At 37.0% G+C, this 20,449-nt stretch overlaps 4 protein-coding genes across 4 annotated transcripts in view; 1 reads left to right on the forward strand and 3 right to left on the reverse strand.

Annotated features, from left to right (window-relative positions):
* Positions 1-5,923: 5,923 nt before the first annotated feature.
* On the reverse strand, positions 5,924-7,509 carry LOC108973792 (leucine-rich repeat protein 1). Its single transcript, XM_018941275.1, has 2 exons — positions 6,826-7,509; positions 5,924-6,758 (listed from the first exon to the last, which is right to left on the reverse strand). The coding sequence occupies exons 1-2, from the start codon at positions 7,396-7,398 to the stop codon at positions 6,072-6,074; spliced, it is 1,260 nt and encodes a 419-aa protein (XP_018796820.1). The 5' UTR covers positions 7,399-7,509; the 3' UTR covers positions 5,924-6,071.
* Positions 7,510-7,815: 306 nt separating this feature from the next.
* LOC108973785 (malectin-A) lies at positions 7,816-9,798 on the reverse strand. Its single transcript, XM_018941266.1, has 2 exons — positions 9,149-9,798; positions 7,816-8,924 (listed from the first exon to the last, which is right to left on the reverse strand). Exons 1-2 carry the CDS (start codon positions 9,521-9,523, stop codon positions 8,340-8,342), a joined length of 960 nt encoding a protein of 319 aa, XP_018796811.1. The 5' UTR covers positions 9,524-9,798; the 3' UTR covers positions 7,816-8,339.
* A 573-nt stretch (positions 9,799-10,371) lies between these two features.
* LOC108973803 (WD repeat-containing protein 75) overlaps positions 10,372-20,449 on the forward strand; it is a 24,092-nt gene continuing 14,014 nt past the window's right edge. The window contains exons 1-10 of the mRNA XM_018941293.1: positions 10,372-10,463; positions 10,520-10,903; positions 10,965-11,072; positions 11,240-11,372; positions 11,472-11,882; positions 11,944-12,122; positions 12,181-13,261; positions 13,328-13,469; positions 13,541-13,701; positions 13,770-13,973. Of these exons, the coding sequence (XP_018796838.1) occupies positions 10,372-10,463; positions 10,520-10,903; positions 10,965-11,072; positions 11,240-11,372; positions 11,472-11,882; positions 11,944-12,122; positions 12,181-13,261; positions 13,328-13,469; positions 13,541-13,701; positions 13,770-13,973 (2,895 nt within the window). The remainder of the gene's footprint in view (positions 10,464-10,519; positions 10,904-10,964; positions 11,073-11,239; positions 11,373-11,471; positions 11,883-11,943; positions 12,123-12,180; positions 13,262-13,327; positions 13,470-13,540; positions 13,702-13,769; positions 13,974-20,449) is intronic.
* On the reverse strand, positions 16,194-20,443 carry LOC108973806. Its single transcript, XM_018941296.1, has 2 exons — positions 20,089-20,443; positions 16,194-17,175 (listed from the first exon to the last, which is right to left on the reverse strand). The coding sequence occupies exons 1-2, from the start codon at positions 20,185-20,187 to the stop codon at positions 17,053-17,055; spliced, it is 222 nt and encodes a 73-aa protein (XP_018796841.1). The 5' UTR covers positions 20,188-20,443; the 3' UTR covers positions 16,194-17,052.

Genomic DNA, 20,449 nt, shown 5'->3' on the forward strand with positions numbered 1-20,449 from the left:
TTTGATACACGTTCTTTGATCCATTTTTTTGAATAGGTAAAAATCGAAGACGATCTGAAACACGTGCAAGCAAAGCAGCTGTCAGCAATTAAATGAACATTCAAAATGGCCGAGCTTGTCAGCATACGAGTGAGGTGAGAGACATGAGAACCAACATAACGCGACAAAAAATTCGAAATTCAAATATACGTAACCCGCGAAAATTCAAAATTCGCGATACTTTTTGAACACACCTCGTATATCTTGTCAAATGCAAAAGTTTTCCATACAAGAACTTTCTTTCGATCTTTAAAGTTATATGGCAGCTATATGTTATAGTAGGCCGATCTCTACAATTTTTTCGGAGATTACATTGTTGTCTCAGAAAATAATCTGTACCAAATTTCGTGAATATATCTTATTAAATGCAAAAGTTTCCTATGCAAGAACTTGATTCCGATCGTTCAGTTTGTATGGCAGCTATATGCTATAGTGGTACGATATTGGCAGTTCCGACAAATGAGCAGCTCCTTAGAGAGAAAATGACGTTTGCAAAATTTCAAAACGATATCTTAAAAACTGAGGAACTAGTTCCTATATTTACAGACAGACGAACAGACAGACAGACGGACATCTCTAATTCGACTCATCCTAACATACTGATCATTTATATGTATACTTTATAGGGTCTCCGACGCTTCCTTCTGGGTGTTACAAACTTCGTGACAAACTTAATATACCCTGTTCAGGGTATGAAAAATTCTATAATTATTGGCAGTTTGCCTTGATTTAGTGAATCATTCAATCGCAAATATTAGTGCTATTAATAGATAATCAAGTACCCTGATTTTTTAAGTTCGCATCACCGTAATCCACAAAACACATCGAGTTAGAGAGATTTCGGGTTATGGAAGGACATTTGTATGAAATTTGACTTCTATTACCAATTAAAGAGTTCGAGTTATGGAGCACTTTGTGCCCCAACCCCAAGAACTCAAAGGCTTATTAATAAATTTACTACTCAAAAAAAACAAAAAAAAAAAAGAAATAAGAAAAGCAACGATACTCTATGTGACATTCTATCACTAACTCATTATTTCAGCGTGTTTCTTCAAACAGAATCGATCGATCTTACAAAGGCATCAAATATGATAACATGTTCGATCCATTTATTCAGACACGAAAAAATGTCAGCAAAACTGAGAGTTGACGAATTAAAAGCAAGAATCTGCGGTCGACAAACAAAACGCGAAAATTTCTGCGTGAGAACTTGCGAAGAACACTACGGGTTCTCAGTGTACATTCCTCTGTTGGATACAATCGGCGCAGATTTGAAGGCGCACTTTTCTATRGAACTAATTGTAGGGATTTCAACTGAGTATGCTGATTCCAGAAAAAGTATGTACTTTGAAAACCAAATAAAATCTTATTGATTGTTGATAGATCGAAGGTCCCTTTGCTTACCCCATAATTCATAGTTTTCTTCGAATATTTTGCACACTTCCTGTGACGAACTCTGTACGCTCTCATTCGACACGTCGCCGCATAAAAACGTGGCTAAGAACGAACATTTAACGAGTTCATAAGTAGATTGAAAATAGAAGAATGCACTACGACCTGTGGTCCATTGTGCCCTTTCCACAACACGTGCTTTAACCCAGTCAAAACCAACAGACTTACTAAAGCTTTGTTGCGCTGTGCGGATTTAATTGACCGACAGCCTGATTCTTTCTTCTTTCGATTGTCTATCTGCCCTTTGGGCACAAAAGCTAGACAAGTCCATGCCCGTGCAGAATACACTCTGACCTGTATAAAATGCAATAAGCTGCCTTAGTTTGTTTCTGGCAGGAGCAATTCGTTTCTTGAACCGTTTTGCATCGAACTCCTCCAGAAATAGGCTCGCCTGTCGAAGCGCAGGCAGTTGTTTTCAGTGACGTTTTCTACTAGTTTTTCCTCTTTTCATAACTATTATTGTAAAGTATGGGGGCCCATAGCGAAGAACGGTTCAGGTCCTAAGGGTACTAGAATTCCGCATCGTCTTTCGCCAAGAGATCGGCTAGCACATTTCCATTAAGGCTTCTTCCCCACGGATCCATGCTGGTGGAGTAATATTTTCTGTGGCAACCTTGTTTATCATTCTCATGCACTGCAGTGCCTTTGTTTTTTGTTTTCAAAGTAGAAGATTAATAACCGTATCTAATAGTTTTTTCTAGAAGAATCTCTGCCAACGTATAGACCTCAGCTTCAAAAACGCCTGTCCACGTATACTGACAGTTTGGTAGGTGGTTCCACCAGTCATAATTTCTTCTGTCGTTTTCGTGCCATGCTAACAGAAGGTTTCCAGACTGGTGCATACTCATGTAGAACGGCCGAGCTATTTCAATACGACGCCGATGTACTGATAAGGAGCATACATCAGCTTCTTTGTAAAATATGGTTGGACGAAAACATGCCCAATGATTGGTATTTAAGTGTGCTCTGCCCAATCCACAAAAAAGAAAACCCCGCAATCTGCGCCAACCACCGTGGGATAAGACTCCTCAACATCGCGTATAAGGTTCTATCGAGCGTATTGTGTGAAAGATTAAAGCCCACCGTCAACAAACTGATTGGACCTCAGTGTGGCCTTAGATCAGATATTTCCCATGCGCCAAATTTTGGAAAGACCCGTGAAAGTAGAATCAACACGCACGACCACTTCGTCGATTTCAAAGCTGCTTTCGACATCACGAAAAGGAGGAGTTCTGCGAAAGATTTACGGCTCTTTGCGCATTAGCCACGACGAATATCGCATTCGATGGAACGATGAGCTGTATAAGAATATGACGACATTGATATAGTTCAGCGAATTAAAATACAGCGGCTACGCTAGCTAGGTCATGTTGTCCGAATGGACGAAAACACTCCAGCTCTGAAAGTATTCGACGCAGTACCCGCCAGGGGAAGCAGAGGAAGAGGAAGAGCTCCACTCCGTTGGAAGGACCAAGTGGAGAAGGACCTGGCTTCGCTTGGAATATCYAATTGGCGTCACGTAGCGAAAAGAAGAAACGACTGGCGCACTGTTGTTAACTCGGCTATAATCGCGTAAGCGGTGACAACGCCAAATATTAGGGAACTCATTGCTTATGCTATTAAAGCTCGCCGGCCAGAAAGCATGTAGCGTCTTTTGGCCATCATTCTTAATAGACCATTACACATTTTGTTTTGTTTACCCGAAGTATACGCCAGGTGTTCCTTAAATTTTAATTTGGAATCCAATATTACTCCCGGATACTCTGAACCACACTAACGTACGAATATAATGTGATAATAACTGAAATTGTTGTATAGAAAATCCGTTGAAAACTCAAATCGTGTAAATCCCTAATACTCATCTTAGCATCGTTAAACACTGATCCACTTAACAAACAACATTATGTGCATAATGACATTTTCAATTTCCATGCTTGTTTATGTTGTTGTTTGTCATGAGTATTATTATTTTTATTGCTCAAATGAAATTTTCGTAATCAACTTTTGATATGTTTGGGCAAAAGGGACTGGTGGAACAGAGCTGCCAGCGAGTTGCCTTGTTGCTCCGCCAGGCCACCAACGACTAACTCGTGAGTTGCCGAAGCTTCACTTTTTATTAATGCTATATATGTATGTATGTTCATATGTATATACACCAACTGACCCGGTTGAGGATTCCATTATTTAGTTCACCACCTACACAAGCACCCATTTAATATATACATACATACATACATACATACATATACAACAATGTCTGATAATGCTATGCGCTTGGTCAATATTGGAGCCTGGAAATCGTTTTGCAAACATCAACTTTTTTGACAATAGCTTGCAGGCTGTAATCGTTATTTTTGTAGTTTTTTTTTTATCTCATTCTAAGCTCACAAACGTCCACTTTAAGGACACACCACAATGTCTGCTCATAAAAATATTTTCCATATGCTTAGAGCCATAAAAAATATCTAGTCATCTACATATGATTATATGTATGTATGTATGTATGTATGTGTTTTTGTTTTTGTTGTTGTGTTCCATGTATGTAAGCAAGGCAAAGTTAAACGAAAGCTGAATAAAAGGGGAGGGGAGTGAAATGCAAATGAAGTTAAGACTGGCGTTCGGACGATTGTCAGTAAAAATGGAAAGTCAAAGTGGAAAAGTTGCCTCATGTCTATGAACGGACCATGAGGATGATGCTTGCACCGAAGATAGAATGTCCCGCACAAATAAAATGTTTCCATAGAAGAACTTAATTTTGGGTTTTTCAATAGGGACGCTACAAAAGTGGACCGATAGGACAGGAAATGACGCCATATTTTTGTCCCGCTCTCTCGCTCTATTTCTCTTCAGTAAGGTTTGCCATCATCATCATGGAAAAATATGCGATCCAACATAGAGTCGAAATTATTAGAATTTACTACCGATTATGGTCGTCATAATCGTCCTGTCGGATCTAGCGTCTAGTGAAAAATTTTTAATCCACAGGCACAGTACAAAATTTCCCCGTGCCAGTGAGACAAAAAAGTACCCGTAGTGTCGAGAATTTTGCTAGCGCATCAATTGAGGAAGACCCAATCTCAATCCCTCACACATCGTTCTCAAGCGTTGGGCATCTCTGTGATGTCGTTGTGGCGAATTTCGCGAAAAATTTTGATCTACATCCTTAAAAGATCAAATTGACGCAAGAATTGAAGCCGCATGACCTCCAAAACCAACGTATATTCGGGAATTGAGCTGATCAACAATTTGAAAATGATCCGGATTTTCATCGAAAAGTCATCTTCAGCGATAAGGCTCATTTTTGGCTGAATGGCTTCGTCAATAAGCAAACTATGCATTATTGGTCAGGCAACAATCCACACGTACTCCATGAGTCGCCGAATATTTTTAGCCCGACTTGGTTGATATGGAATTAGACGAATTATTCAAAACAAACTTGGGGTGAGCGTGTTATCGCAGGAAATGGCCCAGTCAAATGGCCGGCTCGGTCGAGCGATTTGACGCCGTTGGACTATTTCTTGTGGATCTCTACCTCAAGTATATGGTCTATGCCAACAAGCCAACGACTTCTGGACTTCTGCAAGCGTGCCCGTGGTGGCCATGAATGCATTTTGACAGGATTAAAGAGTGTCATTGATATCCCAAGCCATTATGGGATGGAATTTTGGCCTAAGGAGTCAATATAGCTTCGTCAATTTTAATCTTAGCTGAGTTTTTTTTATTTTTTGGACCATATAAAGCCACTTGAGAGCAATTTGTATGCTGGAGCTTATATACTATTTGTACGGACTTTTCGATGTTGATGCCAATGTTCCATTTGGTTAGCCACGGTTTTCTGCCATCATTGTGGAAGCAGAGTTGATCAATGAAAGGGCTTTTATATAAAAAAAATATGTAGAGCACAGGAGCAAGCACACTGCCGTAGGACACGCCAGCATGAACAGATCTCAAATTCAGTTCAGCATCACGGTATCTAACGTCGAATGTAAACTCTTTAGGAGTAAACGTGTTTTCGAGATGTGTAGCAAACACTTCGTATTTTTCTGCATTGATCCTGCACCAATGGTCTTTGCTGTTTAAAATTGGTGGCCATCTAGATAGCGGCTGATTATTTTGTCTAGTCGCATTTTAAAGATTGTTGCCAATCCCACAATGGACGGTTCAATGTGACCGCAATCGACTTGGATTTGGTTCGACCAAGGACTGTTAGGTCGGATGTTGTTGTTGTACTGTTAGTTCGGATAGTTTGTGATGCTTCGTGGAAAGAACTGTTCGAAACTAGGCGACTTGAACACGCATCACTATGTTTGTCACTTTCTCTTGTCGATATAACTGTAGGTGAGATTGTTTGACATTTTGTACAAGAAACGCATCACATATTTTTTAAGGTTACAGCTGTCAGAAGAATGGATGTTTGAATAATAAGCATTTATTTAAGATGCTACATCTGATTTGTAACTGAATTTTTATTATTTTTGAAAATAAAAATCATATTAATATAAATGCTGCAATTGAATGAAGCGAAAAGTATACATAAACAGCTTTAATGAGATTTAAATACTATCCTGCTCTGTTTTCTGTTAAGGTTGCTCATAAAAAATCATTTGTTTTCGCCCTCCGCAACTCATCCCACACAGTACTATATCAGCATAAATTAAGTGTTCTCTACTGCTAACTAATGTCTTTACGTTATCTAGTGTAGCCATCACAGCTCGCTCATAAATGGTAGTGTCAAAGCATAGTTTTCCACAAGCGCAAAGCGGCGATTCAGCCAAAATGTCGATCAACATCCAAGGTATTGTGCCCGCTGAATAAGGTAATTTACTTTGGCAAACAGCACGTGCCGCTAAAAGCCACAGTGGCGAAGAATTGAGTTTATTCGTGCCTGTTTCAATTGTATTATGCTCCATTTTCATGCCAAATTTATTTCCCCAAAGATCCAGCACAACAATACGCATTTGGTTGAAATCGGATGGCAGTGAAGTAAGCAAATTAGAAGCTATATTTAAGTTGCGTAAGTTACGAAGACGTCGGAAGCCAAACGGTAATCGTTTAATTTTATTATCACTTAATTTAAGTCCAACCAGCTGCTCAAGGCGTATTATGTCAAGTGGAAAATGGTTTAATTCGTTGGCAGATAAATCTAATTCACGCAGAGATTTACGTATTTCTTTGCCGCGCAACCATTCCCAATTGTTAACTGTACCCAATTGGTTGTTGTTTATAGTAAAAGACACAAGTGGTAAACGACCCATCTCACGTGGCACCTTAAGAGATATATAAATATTATTTTATGAGGTGCCGAAATAAACAATAAATTAATAAACTGCTTACTTTAGAAATTTGATTATCACTTAAATCGAGCGTAGTCAAATTACGTAGGGAACAAATATCAAATGTTATTTTCAGTAACTGTATGTTCGAAATTTTTAATGATTTCAGTGTGCGTGGAAATCCTTTGACTGGATAATCACCACGACGCAAAACCGTCAATTTCTCTTGTGGTTTAGAGCGTTGTGGTATAGCAGACGCTGCTGCTATATTCAGTCTTAAGTTTATTGAATCTTTTCCCTCTAAACCGAGCTTTATAGTTTGTAGGAAACCCTTCAATGGTATGGGATCGCAGTTGATCATAAGATTTATCGCTGGTTCTTTGAATCCAATGGTAACTTTGCCATCCCGCAAAAATTTGGAGAATATTTTATCTATGTTATTTGTGACTTTGAATCGTTCTCCCGCTTGATTCTGTGGTGTAAAATGCATTATTTCTAGGAGTCTGGTATTGTTTCCATCTACATCTTTGGCGGAATTATTATATCCAACTGCCAGAGTGGATTTAACATAGCGAGGTGAACGATTACGTTGGGTTACTCGATCTTGCACAACTGTCTCACAAAGGATCTTCATTTTAAACAAAAGTTGTAATTACATCGGATACTTTTCTTCAATTTTCTTACTGTGGCATATTTTTAAATTTCGTTAAAATATTTATTTACATTTTGTGCATCAGATGTGACAAAGCAATTTACACTGGCTTTCAAACTTTATGTCATTGAAATTATATCAACCAGTGTTGTGAAGACGTTTGTCGCAACGTGTTGAATACCAAAGTTAATAATAAATAAGGTAATAGTGAATAAATATTTTCCGATGAATAATTGAAATAATCATATATACAAAATAATTTTTATCTGAAATATTGTTATATTATAATATAATATTCTTACTTACTTCCAACAATTAAATCAAATATATTGAACAATTTGACACAAATCTATTTTTCAAAATTTTTTTTAACTAGCCCATACATTAAATAATAGTTATGTAGTTATAATAATACTATTATAATTCATAAATGTTTTATATCTTAAACTCTTCACAACAATATTGTTTTAAGCAAAAATAAATTAGAAAATGCTAAAACACAATGTGCGTTTTTTTTTAGAAAATTCATTGAGCATTGAACACTTTTATTGAAAACGCATAGCAGTAATAAGTACGCATTTCTATACTTCACAACCAAAAATATTATTTTAACTTTTTAAATAAATATAAAAAAACGTGAAACTCAATAATAACATCTTTACTGAAAATTAAAGCAAATGTGTTAGAAAAGAAAGAAAAATATTGCAAAAAAACATATACCTATATACCAAGGAGATCAGGTGCAACTTCAAATAAATAGTGAACTTAAATGTAGCTGTTGGACTTGGCAAAAATATCCGGTGTTCCAACAAATGCGAAACTTCAGTATATACGATAGTGAACAGAAGCGGCGTACATCGCACATCCGCCTTACTTAGTACCATTTTTTCTTTAATAACTTACGTACAAAACGTAACAAGAAATCACAATTTGCAGAGGCAAAAGAGCAATGGTATAAATGCACCAATCGCTATGAACACTGGTAACATAACTGAAGAATCGTCCATGGAGTAGGGGTCCGGTTGCCGTGGACCACTAACCTTACGTTTTTTTGTCCATGTTTCTTCTTCATTATCTTCATCTTCTTCAAATATATCATCATCCACTGAAGACGCCGCATCTCTACTACGCTGCTGGTTTTCCGGTAATTGGTCCGATGAAATTTCACTGTTGCCGCCACCCTCCGCAGAGACGCGATCATTAAAAACTGCCATATCAGAATCAATCGGAAGAATATCATCTGATGTGGGCGGCAATCGGGGGATATTTGCCACATCACCTTTGAGTAAAGCAAAGGCATTGATTTTTGGATTATCATAGTGGCCTTTAATGAAATCTAAGCGCACTACACCATTCCGTATGTCAGATTGTTCATCTTTGTAGTATAGTCGATCATTAGAGATTATGAAATAAACATACTCTTCATGAGCGGTACCACGGCCCACTTGATGAAATATATCCAATTCCTTTACTACAGTATGTTTGTTATTCAGAACTACATCGAAGACCTGAAATAATGCAAAAGTTATTATTACTCATAAACCGCAAACAATATACGTTGATGATTAGAAAACATTTCATTTTATCCAGTCACATAATTCTGTACATATGCATAAGATATGATGGATTAAAATAAACCGTTACGAATATCAGAAAACAAAACGCCCACTATACATCAATAATGAATGTATATGACACTTCGCATTTAACGCGAAAGTCAATTGAAGCTTACCTTTTTATTTGGCTCATTAAAGTAGACTTCACAAAACTTCATTATCAACGCATACTCGCCATCACCGTCTATTGGCAATGTGTAGCCGAATGTTGCTGTATGATAACGTTCAGTACGATAAAGCACTTCATCTTGTTCCGGCACACGACCTATCAAAAGCAGGTGATTACCATAATCGGAAGCTGTTCCAATACGTCCATGCAAAGGATCTGCACTATAATGTATGCCATGTTTGTCAGTATGTTCCTGACCCCCAGCGTTCACAGCATAAATGACCTTGAGGTTTCCTAGCACCACACTGGGACAAAAGCAGGTCAGCAGCAAACACACATGCCATAACAATACCGGGGTGATAAATGTGGAATTTGGTCGCATTTTACATTTAACACTTTATAAATAAATTGCTACGTACACACTTGTGCTGCAAATAAATTTAGATTTTGTTGTCAATCGTTAAATGCGCTCGCAATCATTAAAGATAGCGCTTAATTTTTAAAATGTTTCACTTGTATTTTTACACACTCTACAACAGTGTTTCCATTGAATTTTCTGTGATAAATGAGCACAAATTTATAAAATATTATAATGTTTTTTGTTGTTTCGTTCGTGCGTTTATATGAAAGAAAAAAATCAATGTCCCACGCAGGCAACAGCTGTTCAACTACAATATTAGGGATTGAACTAGGGATAAACTTTATCGAAATGGAAAAATCGATTAGTATTCATAAAACTGAACAATTGTTAAAAACTCCTTCAAGAATATTAGTTAAGCGTAGTTTAGTGCTTCAGGCTCTATTAAAATTTGCGATGATAGAAATGCATTGCAATTTTAAATAAAAATAATTAATTTGGTATAAAAATGCAATATAAATTTGTTAGAAACAGTTTAGAAGGCTATGCAAAGTGAAAGAGAATAGCACAACACTTTCAATGGATAATAATTTTTGACAGATTCAACACGTGCAGGGCAACAGTGAAAAGTGCCATTATTAAAACTTAAATTTATATTAATTAAAATATAAATGTTTGGAAAATTGTTGGACAACTATATTCCCACACTTTTTGGTGTTTAAGGCAGTGGTTTGCTGCCTCTAAACTGTTCAAAAAATCATTGCAGTATAACAAACATAGCAAAGGGGCAAAGCGTGTGTTAACTGATAACTCGGCTACAAAAGCTATAAAGTGTAATACAAAACTATCCCAATTTATAAAAATAATACATAATGGATTTTGACGAACTTGATAAACTCCAACTGCAACATTTGGCTGGTGCCAATCTTGTTGAACATACGCCACTTTTTGCCCCTGGAGAAGAGTGAGTTGTAAAGCCTTACTTAAAAGTGTTTCACCGCTAAAGTTTTCGAATTGTAGGTTCATATTTATACGTTCCAAGGATGTTGTGCGCATTTATTCTACGGCAACGGGCGAGCATGTACGCAAACTAGCAGACGCTAATTGTATTCTAGTGTCCATGGAATTGGAATTGCGTGACAGTGAAACGCTAGTTGCGTGCACAACGAAAGGAGAAGTGATTCGTTGGTTTTGGCGAAGCGGTCGACTTCAAGACAAATTAGATTTAAAATTGAATACAGATCAAAAAGTCTTAAGTTTTAACCTAATCAATTTATATGGAAATTCCAAAACGGCGTGTGCGTTTATTACAATCCGCACCGCTGTTGACGAGATAGTTCAATGGCGCGTTGTGGATACAAGTAGTGCGGAACGTTTATACGTACCCTGTAATTTAAAGTTGTTGTAGGTTTATCGAGACAGTTTTATTGTTATAATTTTTTGATTGATCACTCTTTAATTATAGGCCCGACGAACCCCTAATTGCAGTGGATACAAACAAATACAAAAATATTGCTATAGTACAAGGAGCTTATATATATTTCCTTAATTATAAATCGTGGACTTGGAGGCGGTAAATTGTGCTCTATTTATTTCTCAAAGCTTTTTACTAAAGCTTTTTTTATTATTTATAAATACATATAAGCAGAGGTCGCATTTTTATATTGTTTAGACCTACTTTTTGTTTTTTTTTAATTGCGGTATTCGTATTTAACTTTTATTCTCTGTTTACTTTTGTAGGTTTTTTAACGCCCACCATGTCCCAATTACGGTCGTTCGCGCACATCCCTTTGAAGAAGCGATAATCACAGGTGACCAAACTGGCAAAATATTTTTGTGGAGGGATTTTATGTGTCAGAGTACAGTAAAGACTGTGAGTATTTAATTACCTAAAATTATATATATTTGATGTTCAAAAACTTACAACTTAAACTTTATAATATTATTTTAACTGTTTAATTTTTTTTTGTAGACCCTCTATCATTGGCACCACACCGCCGTGTCTAGCATAGCGTTCACACCCAGCGGCGCAGGTTTTTACAGTAGTGGCCAAGAGTCCGTTCTTGTGTATTGGAATACTAAACGTCCAAATTTACGCAATTTTTTACCACGCATGGGGTCTGTTATTTGCCAACTCGCTGCTAATGATAGTAATTCCCAAATTGCTGTTTGCACAGCAGATAATGCCGTACATTTTGTTGGCACTGACAATAAAGTCAGAAGCACCCTACAGGACTTTACCTATATGGAAAATGATAAAACAGGGCAGCGTAAATTTCCTGTTGGTCTACGTTTAAATCCACGTACGAACACGCTTGTACTGAATGGAAAACATTGTCATTTGCAGTTCTACTCCGTATACACCAAGAACATGTTATATAACGTAAGCACTTCAACCTATATTGTTACAAATTTGACAATAATGAATTTATATTTTCCTGCAGATGGATATTGTAATGCAAAACGTGCTTTCTATGGAAACTAATAAAGTCCTCTACAACATTATTGTGACCAAGGCTGCTTTCAATATTGATTGGATGGCCACCGGTGAGGTTTTCAACGATCGCGAACATTTGCCAGAGTTGCGTTTAAAATTTTGGAAATATGATGAGGCTGCGAAAAAGTGCGTGAAAAGTGATTGTGTTATCATACAGTAATTTACTAATTTATTTTCGTTTTAGTTATGTGCTAAATACAAATATCGAGCTGCCGCATGAAGGCGGATTCAAAGCTATCGAATTCTCTAGTTCAAATCAAATGGATAATTTGTTGTGTGCCACCGTCGGTGAGGATAACATAATCAAAATTTGGTCGTTGGAGGAATCGGACAATATTTATAACAAAGGAAAAGTTTGGTATTGTGTAGCGCAAACATGCTATCGCAACTTACCGATTGAATCCATTTCATTTTCGCAAGATGGTTCCGTACTAGCGGCTGGTTATGGCAACACGCTTTGTATATATAAAGCTGAAAATTTGAAACTGAAAGCAGCACTTACACCACCGCCCGGTTATGATGGCGTTGCGCCACACATACAAGTAAGTTTGCGGCGCAAAGACATCGAGTCACCACTTAAGGACGAATTCACGCCGGAAAAACAAAAACGCTGGTTGCAACTATTAAATGACTTCATCGAAAAATATGATGAAACACTTATTAAGGAACTCGAAAAGTTTGCCGAGAAATGTGAAAAAATTGAATTTAAACCCAAAGAAGTGTCGGCAGAAGAAATCGACGAAGAAACGCGAAGACAGCTCTACAATAAAATAATGGATATGCATGAGTTGAACTTCTTCCATAAAGTGTTGCTCTTTCAACGGCTCGGTATACGCGTGAATGTCCGTCCCGAAGGTCGCGCACGTTTACTCGCCTATTTGTACGACACAATATTACCAGAAGGCGAACAGAAGTGTTACCGCGATATGGAAAACGTGCTCAAGTGTATGAGCACAAGAGAACGTTACAGAGCTAAGAGTCGCATGCACGAATATCAAAACCGACTAAATAAGTATGATGTGCAGGTGCAAAGGAAACTGCTGCCACTGATGGAGGTGCTGAACTTTGGCGATAAAAGTAAAGACTCAACGCTTACGAACGGCATTAGCGCACAATATGACATTTCCGCGGCAACGAGGGAGAAAACAACAACAACAGCGAAGCAATCAGCAGCTACAGATCTGGTTGGAGAAATAGGTGATCTTGACCCAGTAAGGGCTCAAATCTCGAAGGTGCAATTTGCGGCGGGCGAATGGGCTCATTTGGTAAGCCAGTTGTAATAAATGCATTTTCCAAATGCATATGAAGCTAAAGATTTCTTCTGCTCTCAGGTCATAGTGTGCACAGAGCGGCGTGTTTTAATTTTCAATTTACTTACGCTACGTTTACATGCGGCGTGCAAATTGTCTGTCGAGCATTTGGCCTTCGATCCAATCAGCAACCTATGCGCTGCCTTTACCAAGTATAACGAATGTAAGTTGCAGCTATGAAACTTGATAATTTAAGCACAAATTATATAAAAATTTATTAAAACCTTTTTATAGTGTACGTTTTCCAACCAAATGTGCCGCTACCCATATATCAACGACGCAATTTGCCCCGTTTGTATGGCGCGATTTGGCTCCCACGTCGGCATCCCAAGAACCGTTCCATTAATGTTGACTGGCAGGCACAATCCACATTATACTTTTTAACAGAAGATCAGGTGAATACAGAAACCGAAATTGTTTCAATGGATCATATATATTTACACATATTTTTTATATATTGCAGGAAATTAAATATTTGGGTGTGCCAGACAGTGTGGACGATGACGCGCCGCCTCCAATTACCTTTAGCAATCCGGCCAATCAAGCGTTGCAATACAGTACCTTCGGCACTTTTGCTACACAACAACATTCTGATATGCAGACCAACTCCCGACAACCGATCGGACCACTGGTTATCGGTAATTCTAGCAAAATGGCTGTGAAATCGGTGAGTATTTTTATATATACTATATACATTTTTTTTATATATATGTTTTAGATGTTGAAAGTATGTATATGTACTTAATTGTGATGAAGAAAAATTGTTAATTTTAATACTGGTTTATGAGGTTAGGTGTGGTTATTTTTGCCAGTATATTATTTTATTTATAAAAGTAAAAGCATACCTCAGTCGAAGCTCCTTGCGTTGACTATCACAAATTCTTGATTACTCATCATCTAAATGCTTGAAATAAGCGTACGTGTATGGATAAATTCCGGTAACGTAGCATCGGCTGTTGTGGGAATTGAACACTAATTGTTGCTGTTGTTGTAGCGGCAGAATTGTGCCGAGTTGACAGTCCTTGTCCGGATAAAAATCCGTGTCCGTTCCGGTTACGTAGACCCGACTGTCGTGGAAACGGAACAACGTGGTAGTCTAAAGCTCTGGTCGGACCTTTATTATTATTTTTAAATAAACAAAATGGTGGCCTCATTCAACTTTTTCTAGATTTTCGGCAATAAAACAGCAATAAATTATTTATATAAACAAAACTCCGACTTTTAAGAGACCGACAATACTTCTTATGAATGTCAACAGTTTGCATTCCTTAAGCATATATTTCTATGGTTAAATCAGGCTATAATCACGCCCACTCCCCATATAACGATAATAACTACTAAAAGAGGCGATAAATCAATGACTAAACCAGTCAAAGACATTAAATTTTCCACCCGAGGGGATTCGGAACTATCTTTATGGGAGTGGTTGTCAAAATTGGACAGTGGGTGTGGCACCGTTCACTTTTAGGTGAAATCCTATATCCTAGGTTGAAATTAGGCTACAACCACACCGACTTCTTGCATAAAAAATTTTTAATTTTATACGCACCACTCAGTTAACATAATACTAATGTGAGCATTCTTAAAGAAAGAATTCCTAACAGGCCTTCCAATATAATACTACTAGGTGCTATTGAGGCGATGTGATCCCTATTTGTAAACATGGATCCAAGGGTCTTTATCCTGCGCCTACAGAATGCTCATCAGCCAGTTGTTTTTGTTGTAAGGGGTACCTAATCCCCGTTAGGATGACAAGTATTAGATATAAGTTATCATCGACGTCATCCAATAGTAGGCCCAGAAAACGTGGTGTTTCGACGGGGTCGGACCAAAGGGAGAAGGATGTCAGATGAGTGGAATAAGAAGAGCATGCAAAGAAGCGGCGAGTGCCATGTAGGGGCTAATTGGACGCTGGGCGTATATTTGATATGTCAGAATTTATTCTGGATAAGTAAGAGTTTAACTTGCTACAGTATGCGCTGCTGTGATAATTTCTACGAAAGTACCACCTTAGGAACTGGTTGAAGAGGAGTTAACTATGATCCTTAACTGGGAGCACCTGCATAGTGGGTGTTCGATTGATGATATCAAGATTCATCCTGTATATGTTCTGACAAGTTCTCTGCATCCAAGCGACCATATTAATGCGGCGTAGTTAAAGACCGGCCGACCGATTGCCTTGTATGTTGGCAACGACGTTTCTTTGTCCTTTCCCATGTGCTGCCGTCTAGCGCCTTGAGGATTTTGTTGTGGCTCTGTACTTTGGGGATAATCGCGGTCGTATATGGAGTGAAGGAGCACAGGCTGTCGAAAGTCACACCTAAAATTTTTGGGTTATTCAGCAAACTTGTCGAATATGCCGGTCAGTGTGTGTGTTGTCATCATAAAATTGCTTGAAAATAATATTTGAGTAATGCAACAAGTTTATGCAATCAGTTCAGACCTTCTTTTAGCCCAAATATACCCAAACCTTCCTTTTCTTACTGGTATAATTATGACATATTTAGTACTCAACACAGATGCGATAATCTGTTTTGATGTCTTTAACTCCTAGATGGAGAGACCGTTGCATATTGACAAAACATCTACAGCCTGCCGCCACAAGTTTTTTGTAGTGGTTAACAGCAACTCTATCCAATGCGCCGGGTTCGCAAAAGGTACTATGACTACCGAGATACTCAAGACAGAAAACAAATCCAAGAGTATTTCACCACTTTATTGAAATATAAAATATACAAAATTTTCTTAAGCATAAAAAAGTACAAACAACAAATCTATATACATATCTATGTATGTGTATGTTGATGGAGAATATTATATGAAGTACATTTGGCTTAAGCTACTTATTTACTTATGGTTTATCATATATGTATGCATGCGTTCTCTTAAAGTTATTGGATTCTTTTTTTTTTTTTTTTTTATTGTAATATTTGTTATGTATTTTGAATTACTATGCATAAAGCGATGCCTATAAGGAAGTATATTTTTTATTCAATGACGCTGCAACTCAAGGGAATATACACACACATGTATACAAAGAATTATGGCTCTAAAAAAATCTCATTGAGTTGCAGGAAATCTCCGAACTGTTTTGCTTCCGATTGAGTTCAATTGCGGCTCATGAAATCAGTTCCTTATGTGCATGCTATTATCTCGAGTAAGTCTAAGTTTATGTATGTACATACCGTTATATACCAATGTACTTATGTAAGCATGAATGAATGAATATTAAAATGAGTCTTAAGCAACAACAAATAAACAGCAAATGTTTGCCGGCATTTCCGTGTTTTTGATTATTTCATCAGTCACGCTTACACTATATACATATGCTTGTATGTTTATATGTACTTTTGGTTGAAAATCAGTCAGTGGGTGCCAGTTTTTGTGCCATTTGAGCATACAAATTTGTGCCGAACAATGTAAATCCTTGATCAATACACCATACGTGTTATATATTTGTTTACAACTGTTATTGCTGGTGTTGTTGTTGGTTTTTTTTTTTTTTTTTTTTTTTTTTTTTTTTTTTTTTTTTTTTTTTTTTTTTTTTTTTTTTTTTTTTTTTTTTTTTTTTTTTTTTTGGCATTGTGTTATGTGACATGACTCCGTCGCAATGGCATACAAATCATCGTACCCTCCAAATATAATTTGTGTATGCCTCATTTAAGTCACTCAGCTAACCAGTCCGCAACGAGGCCGCCATTCCTTTGTGTTGTTGTTGGAGGCCAGGGTCTCCCGTACATTGGTACTCATTTGACATTACCGGAGCGTGGAGCCGTTGGCACATGCAAATGCCGGCAGCGGCGCATCATCAATAAATCGTGTTTAAAGTAGCGCAAACAATGCCACTGTGGTATTTTCGAAAGTTGTTGCTAGAGTGAGAAATACAAATAGATATACAAATAATATAGAATTTAATTCAATTGAAAAGTTAATTGTGTACAAAGAGTTTCTAGCGTTTTATTTTGCTACACAGATTCTAAACAAATGTTGCACGTTGTCTATACACATATGTAGCTACATCTTGACTCAAAACTTTATGTTATACCTACAACTATCATGTCAATCATCTTACCGCTCATTTGGGTGTCACAGCTGGAAAAATTTTGTCAGCGTGTAGAACAAAGTTTCCTATCAGTTTGTTAAGGGTTTTTGTATTTGAAATTGATTAGCTATATTACTACACTACTCGTCCTTATAACTTTTGCAGGAAAAGATATCTCAACTTAAAGATATGTATATCGACAAAAAAAAATTTTTCCATTCAAGGACTAGATTTTGATCGTTCAGTTTGTTTGACAGCTATATGATATATAATATTATTACTATATCAGTGGTTTCAACAAATGAGCCACTTCTTCAGGAGGAAAGAAAAACATTTCAGAGCATCAAAAACAGGAATTATATACAGACAGCTCATCACGTTGATCCTTTAAACATGTTTTTTTATTTTATAGGGTCTCCGACGTTTGTACATACATACATATGTATATACATAGATTTTCTAAAGTAAGGCAGCAAATGTTTTTTCCAATTTGAGTAACGTTTAGCTTGTTTGTATTTTTCGCAAAGAGCGCCGTTATTGGTATGGGTAGGTGTGCTGTCTCTTTTTGGCATATAGAAAATTTCTTTTTGGAAACACCGTAAACACTGTCAATCATTTCACTGTACAATTGACTGTCAATGGTGACTAAATTTGACAAGTGAATTGATAGTCAGCACTGACAACAAAGCGATCAGCAGCCGCGTTTCTTGTAGGGTTTCTTGTAGCGTACATGTACTTATGAATGTATATAGACGAAGGTGTAAATAAGTAGCCATTTATACTACGTGTCTGCTGTCATGTGAAATAGCACTATTTTTTGCCGTTGCCGTACTACATACTTACGATATATATTATGGTAACCAAACGGTCAAGTATAGGGGGAAAAGCAAGAAGTTGCGAACAGTTTAAGGGTGTTCCTCCAACACCTTGGCATTAGCGAGTGCGAATATTTTGGGGTGCTCTTTGCTATTCCGAGACATAGTATTGAGCGTACTATTTACAACACTATCATCCATCTTGAGGCCCAGCATTCATTTTTGAAGAATATTCGAACGAATAGACCACTTCCAGCACGCAGTCAAGAAACTATAACAGCCGTAGCTGAGTGTGTATACGAAGATCATGGAGAGTTGATTCAGCGGCGTTCGTGCAGCAACTCGGACTGACGTATGGAAGGACTTGAGGCCGCAATGGGCACGTACACTAGAAAAATTGCCGCATTTGGGATGAAGAAGAACCTGACGAGATTCAAGAGCTGTCATTTCATTCAGAAAAAATAACGGTATTGGTGTGATTTGTGGGCTGGTGGAATTATTTCTCCATATTTCTTCAAAAATGATGCCGTTGAGAACGTAATCGGTAGTGGCGACCGCTATCGTGCCATGATAACCGATTATTTGTTGGCTGACATTGAAGCTCGTAATCACCAAGATCGTGTGATTTTTCTTGTGAGAATATGTAAAGTCACGCGTTTCATTCGTCAGTTACCAGTCGAAATGCTCGCAGGAGTCATGGAAAATTGGACTCAATGGACGGACCATCTAAGATGTAGCCGCAGCCAACATGTGAAAGAGAGAATCTTGAAAAAATAAATGCTAAAGAATGCTCTTCGTCTGATAATAATTGTATTCCCCGATTAATTTGAAGTTTCTGTGTTTGTTCTTTTAAAAAAAGGAGGGAACCTCGAAATGTATCACCCTTTAATAAAGTTCGACTTAATAACTGGATTTAAAGTGTTGCCAACGGAGGTTTTTTTTTGTGTGGCAGAATTGAGATATTTTAGTTTTTTCACCATCTAAATTATTTTATTGTTAAATCTTTAATAATAATGGCTGAAATAGTTTAAGAGAAGAGTCACTTCAAAGTCAAAACATCTCTCTGTACAAGTTTTTTCTCTTTACTGCATGCTTGCTTTTTAATTTAATTTAAATCCATTTTAGTAGGTATATATAATGTGTGTTTACGGCCTTGTTCGACACGTTTCTCGAAAAATATTTTGTCAATTTATTAGTTAAACGTGCGTCAGTGGTTAAGGTCACATAATATAATAACATGATAACAGTTTTATTTATATAAATTTCTACGCCTAGGCTTAGACATAAAGAGTTTTAACATATTTTTATACCCTAAACAGAGTACATCCAAACAGACAATATGCCTTATACTTTATACCATAAAAATTGATCGTTCAAAATTAGGTGCTTGTATAGGCAACCTTTTTATTTGTCAAGATATCTTCACGCAATTTAGCATGGGTTATTTTCCAAAGCAACAGTACAATTTCCGAGGAGATTGTTCAGATCGGATAACTATTGGATATGTCTGTCATACACACTGATCGATTAAAATTAGGTCCTTGCATGGAAAAGTTTTTTATTTGAAGAGATATCTTCACGAAATTTAGTATGGGCTAGTTTCCAGGGCAACAATACAATATCCGCAAACAAATTTGAGATTATTCCACTATAGCATATAGCTGCCATACAAACTGATCGATCAAATTTAGATGTTTGTATAGAACAATTTTTTATTTAAGAAGATATCTTGATGAAATTTATCATGGGTTATTCTACAGACCAACAATACAATATCCGAAGAAATTGTTCACCTGGGAGCACTATAGCATACAGCTCTCATACCAACTGATCGCTCGACATCAAGTTCTTGTAAGAAAAGTGGAACTTGTGAAGGGTAATATAGCAACGGTGCAACCAAAGTTAACGGTGTTTCAAATGCTTACCTCATCCACTTTTGGCAACGGTCCACATTGGCTTGTTGGCATTAGCACGAATAAAGTCAGAAGTACAATAACAATTATGTGAAATAATTTTGGTTGCATTTTCTTGCTCTTATTTACAGTTATGATTAATGCGTTATATATTTTTGATTTTTAACTTCCCGTATCAATTATGTTCTTAGGTTTTCTGAATATAATTTATATATTTTGGCACCAATTGCCAATTTTTGTTTGTTGTTGTGTATTATTTACAAATGCGACTTCCTCGCCCACTTATTTCCTTACACTTTTTCTCAGTTTTGGAGTTTTTGCTGTAATTTTAATTTTTTTTTTCTGTACTAATATTTTTTTATTTTCATATTTT

This window comes from Bactrocera latifrons, unplaced genomic scaffold (assembly GCF_001853355.1).
Source record: "Bactrocera latifrons isolate USDA-ARS-PBARC rearing strain unplaced genomic scaffold, ASM185335v1 scaffold_50, whole genome shotgun sequence".
In the NCBI taxonomy this organism is placed as follows: domain Eukaryota; kingdom Metazoa; phylum Arthropoda; class Insecta; order Diptera; family Tephritidae; genus Bactrocera; species Bactrocera latifrons.

Coding starts and splice junctions, on each gene's coding strand:
- LOC108973806 (XM_018941296.1), bottom strand. CDS start 20,187: ATGCAACCAAAATTATTTCACATAATTGTTATTGTACTTCTGACTTTA. Junction 17,176..20,088: donor CGTTGCCAAAAGTGGATGAG/GTAAGCATTTGA, acceptor TTCTCACTCTAG/CAACAACTTTCGAAAATACC.
- LOC108973792 (XM_018941275.1), bottom strand. CDS start 7,398: ATGAAGATCCTTTGTGAGACAGTTGTGCAAGATCGAGTAACCCAACGT. Junction 6,759..6,825: donor GTGATAATCAAATTTCTAAA/GTAAGCAGTTTA, acceptor ATATCTCTTAAG/GTGCCACGTGAGATGGGTCG.
- LOC108973785 (XM_018941266.1), bottom strand. CDS start 9,523: ATGCGACCAAATTCCACATTTATCACCCCGGTATTGTTATGGCATGTG. Junction 8,925..9,148: donor TTAATGAGCCAAATAAAAAG/GTAAGCTTCAAT, acceptor GCATTATTTCAG/GTCTTCGATGTAGTTCTGAA.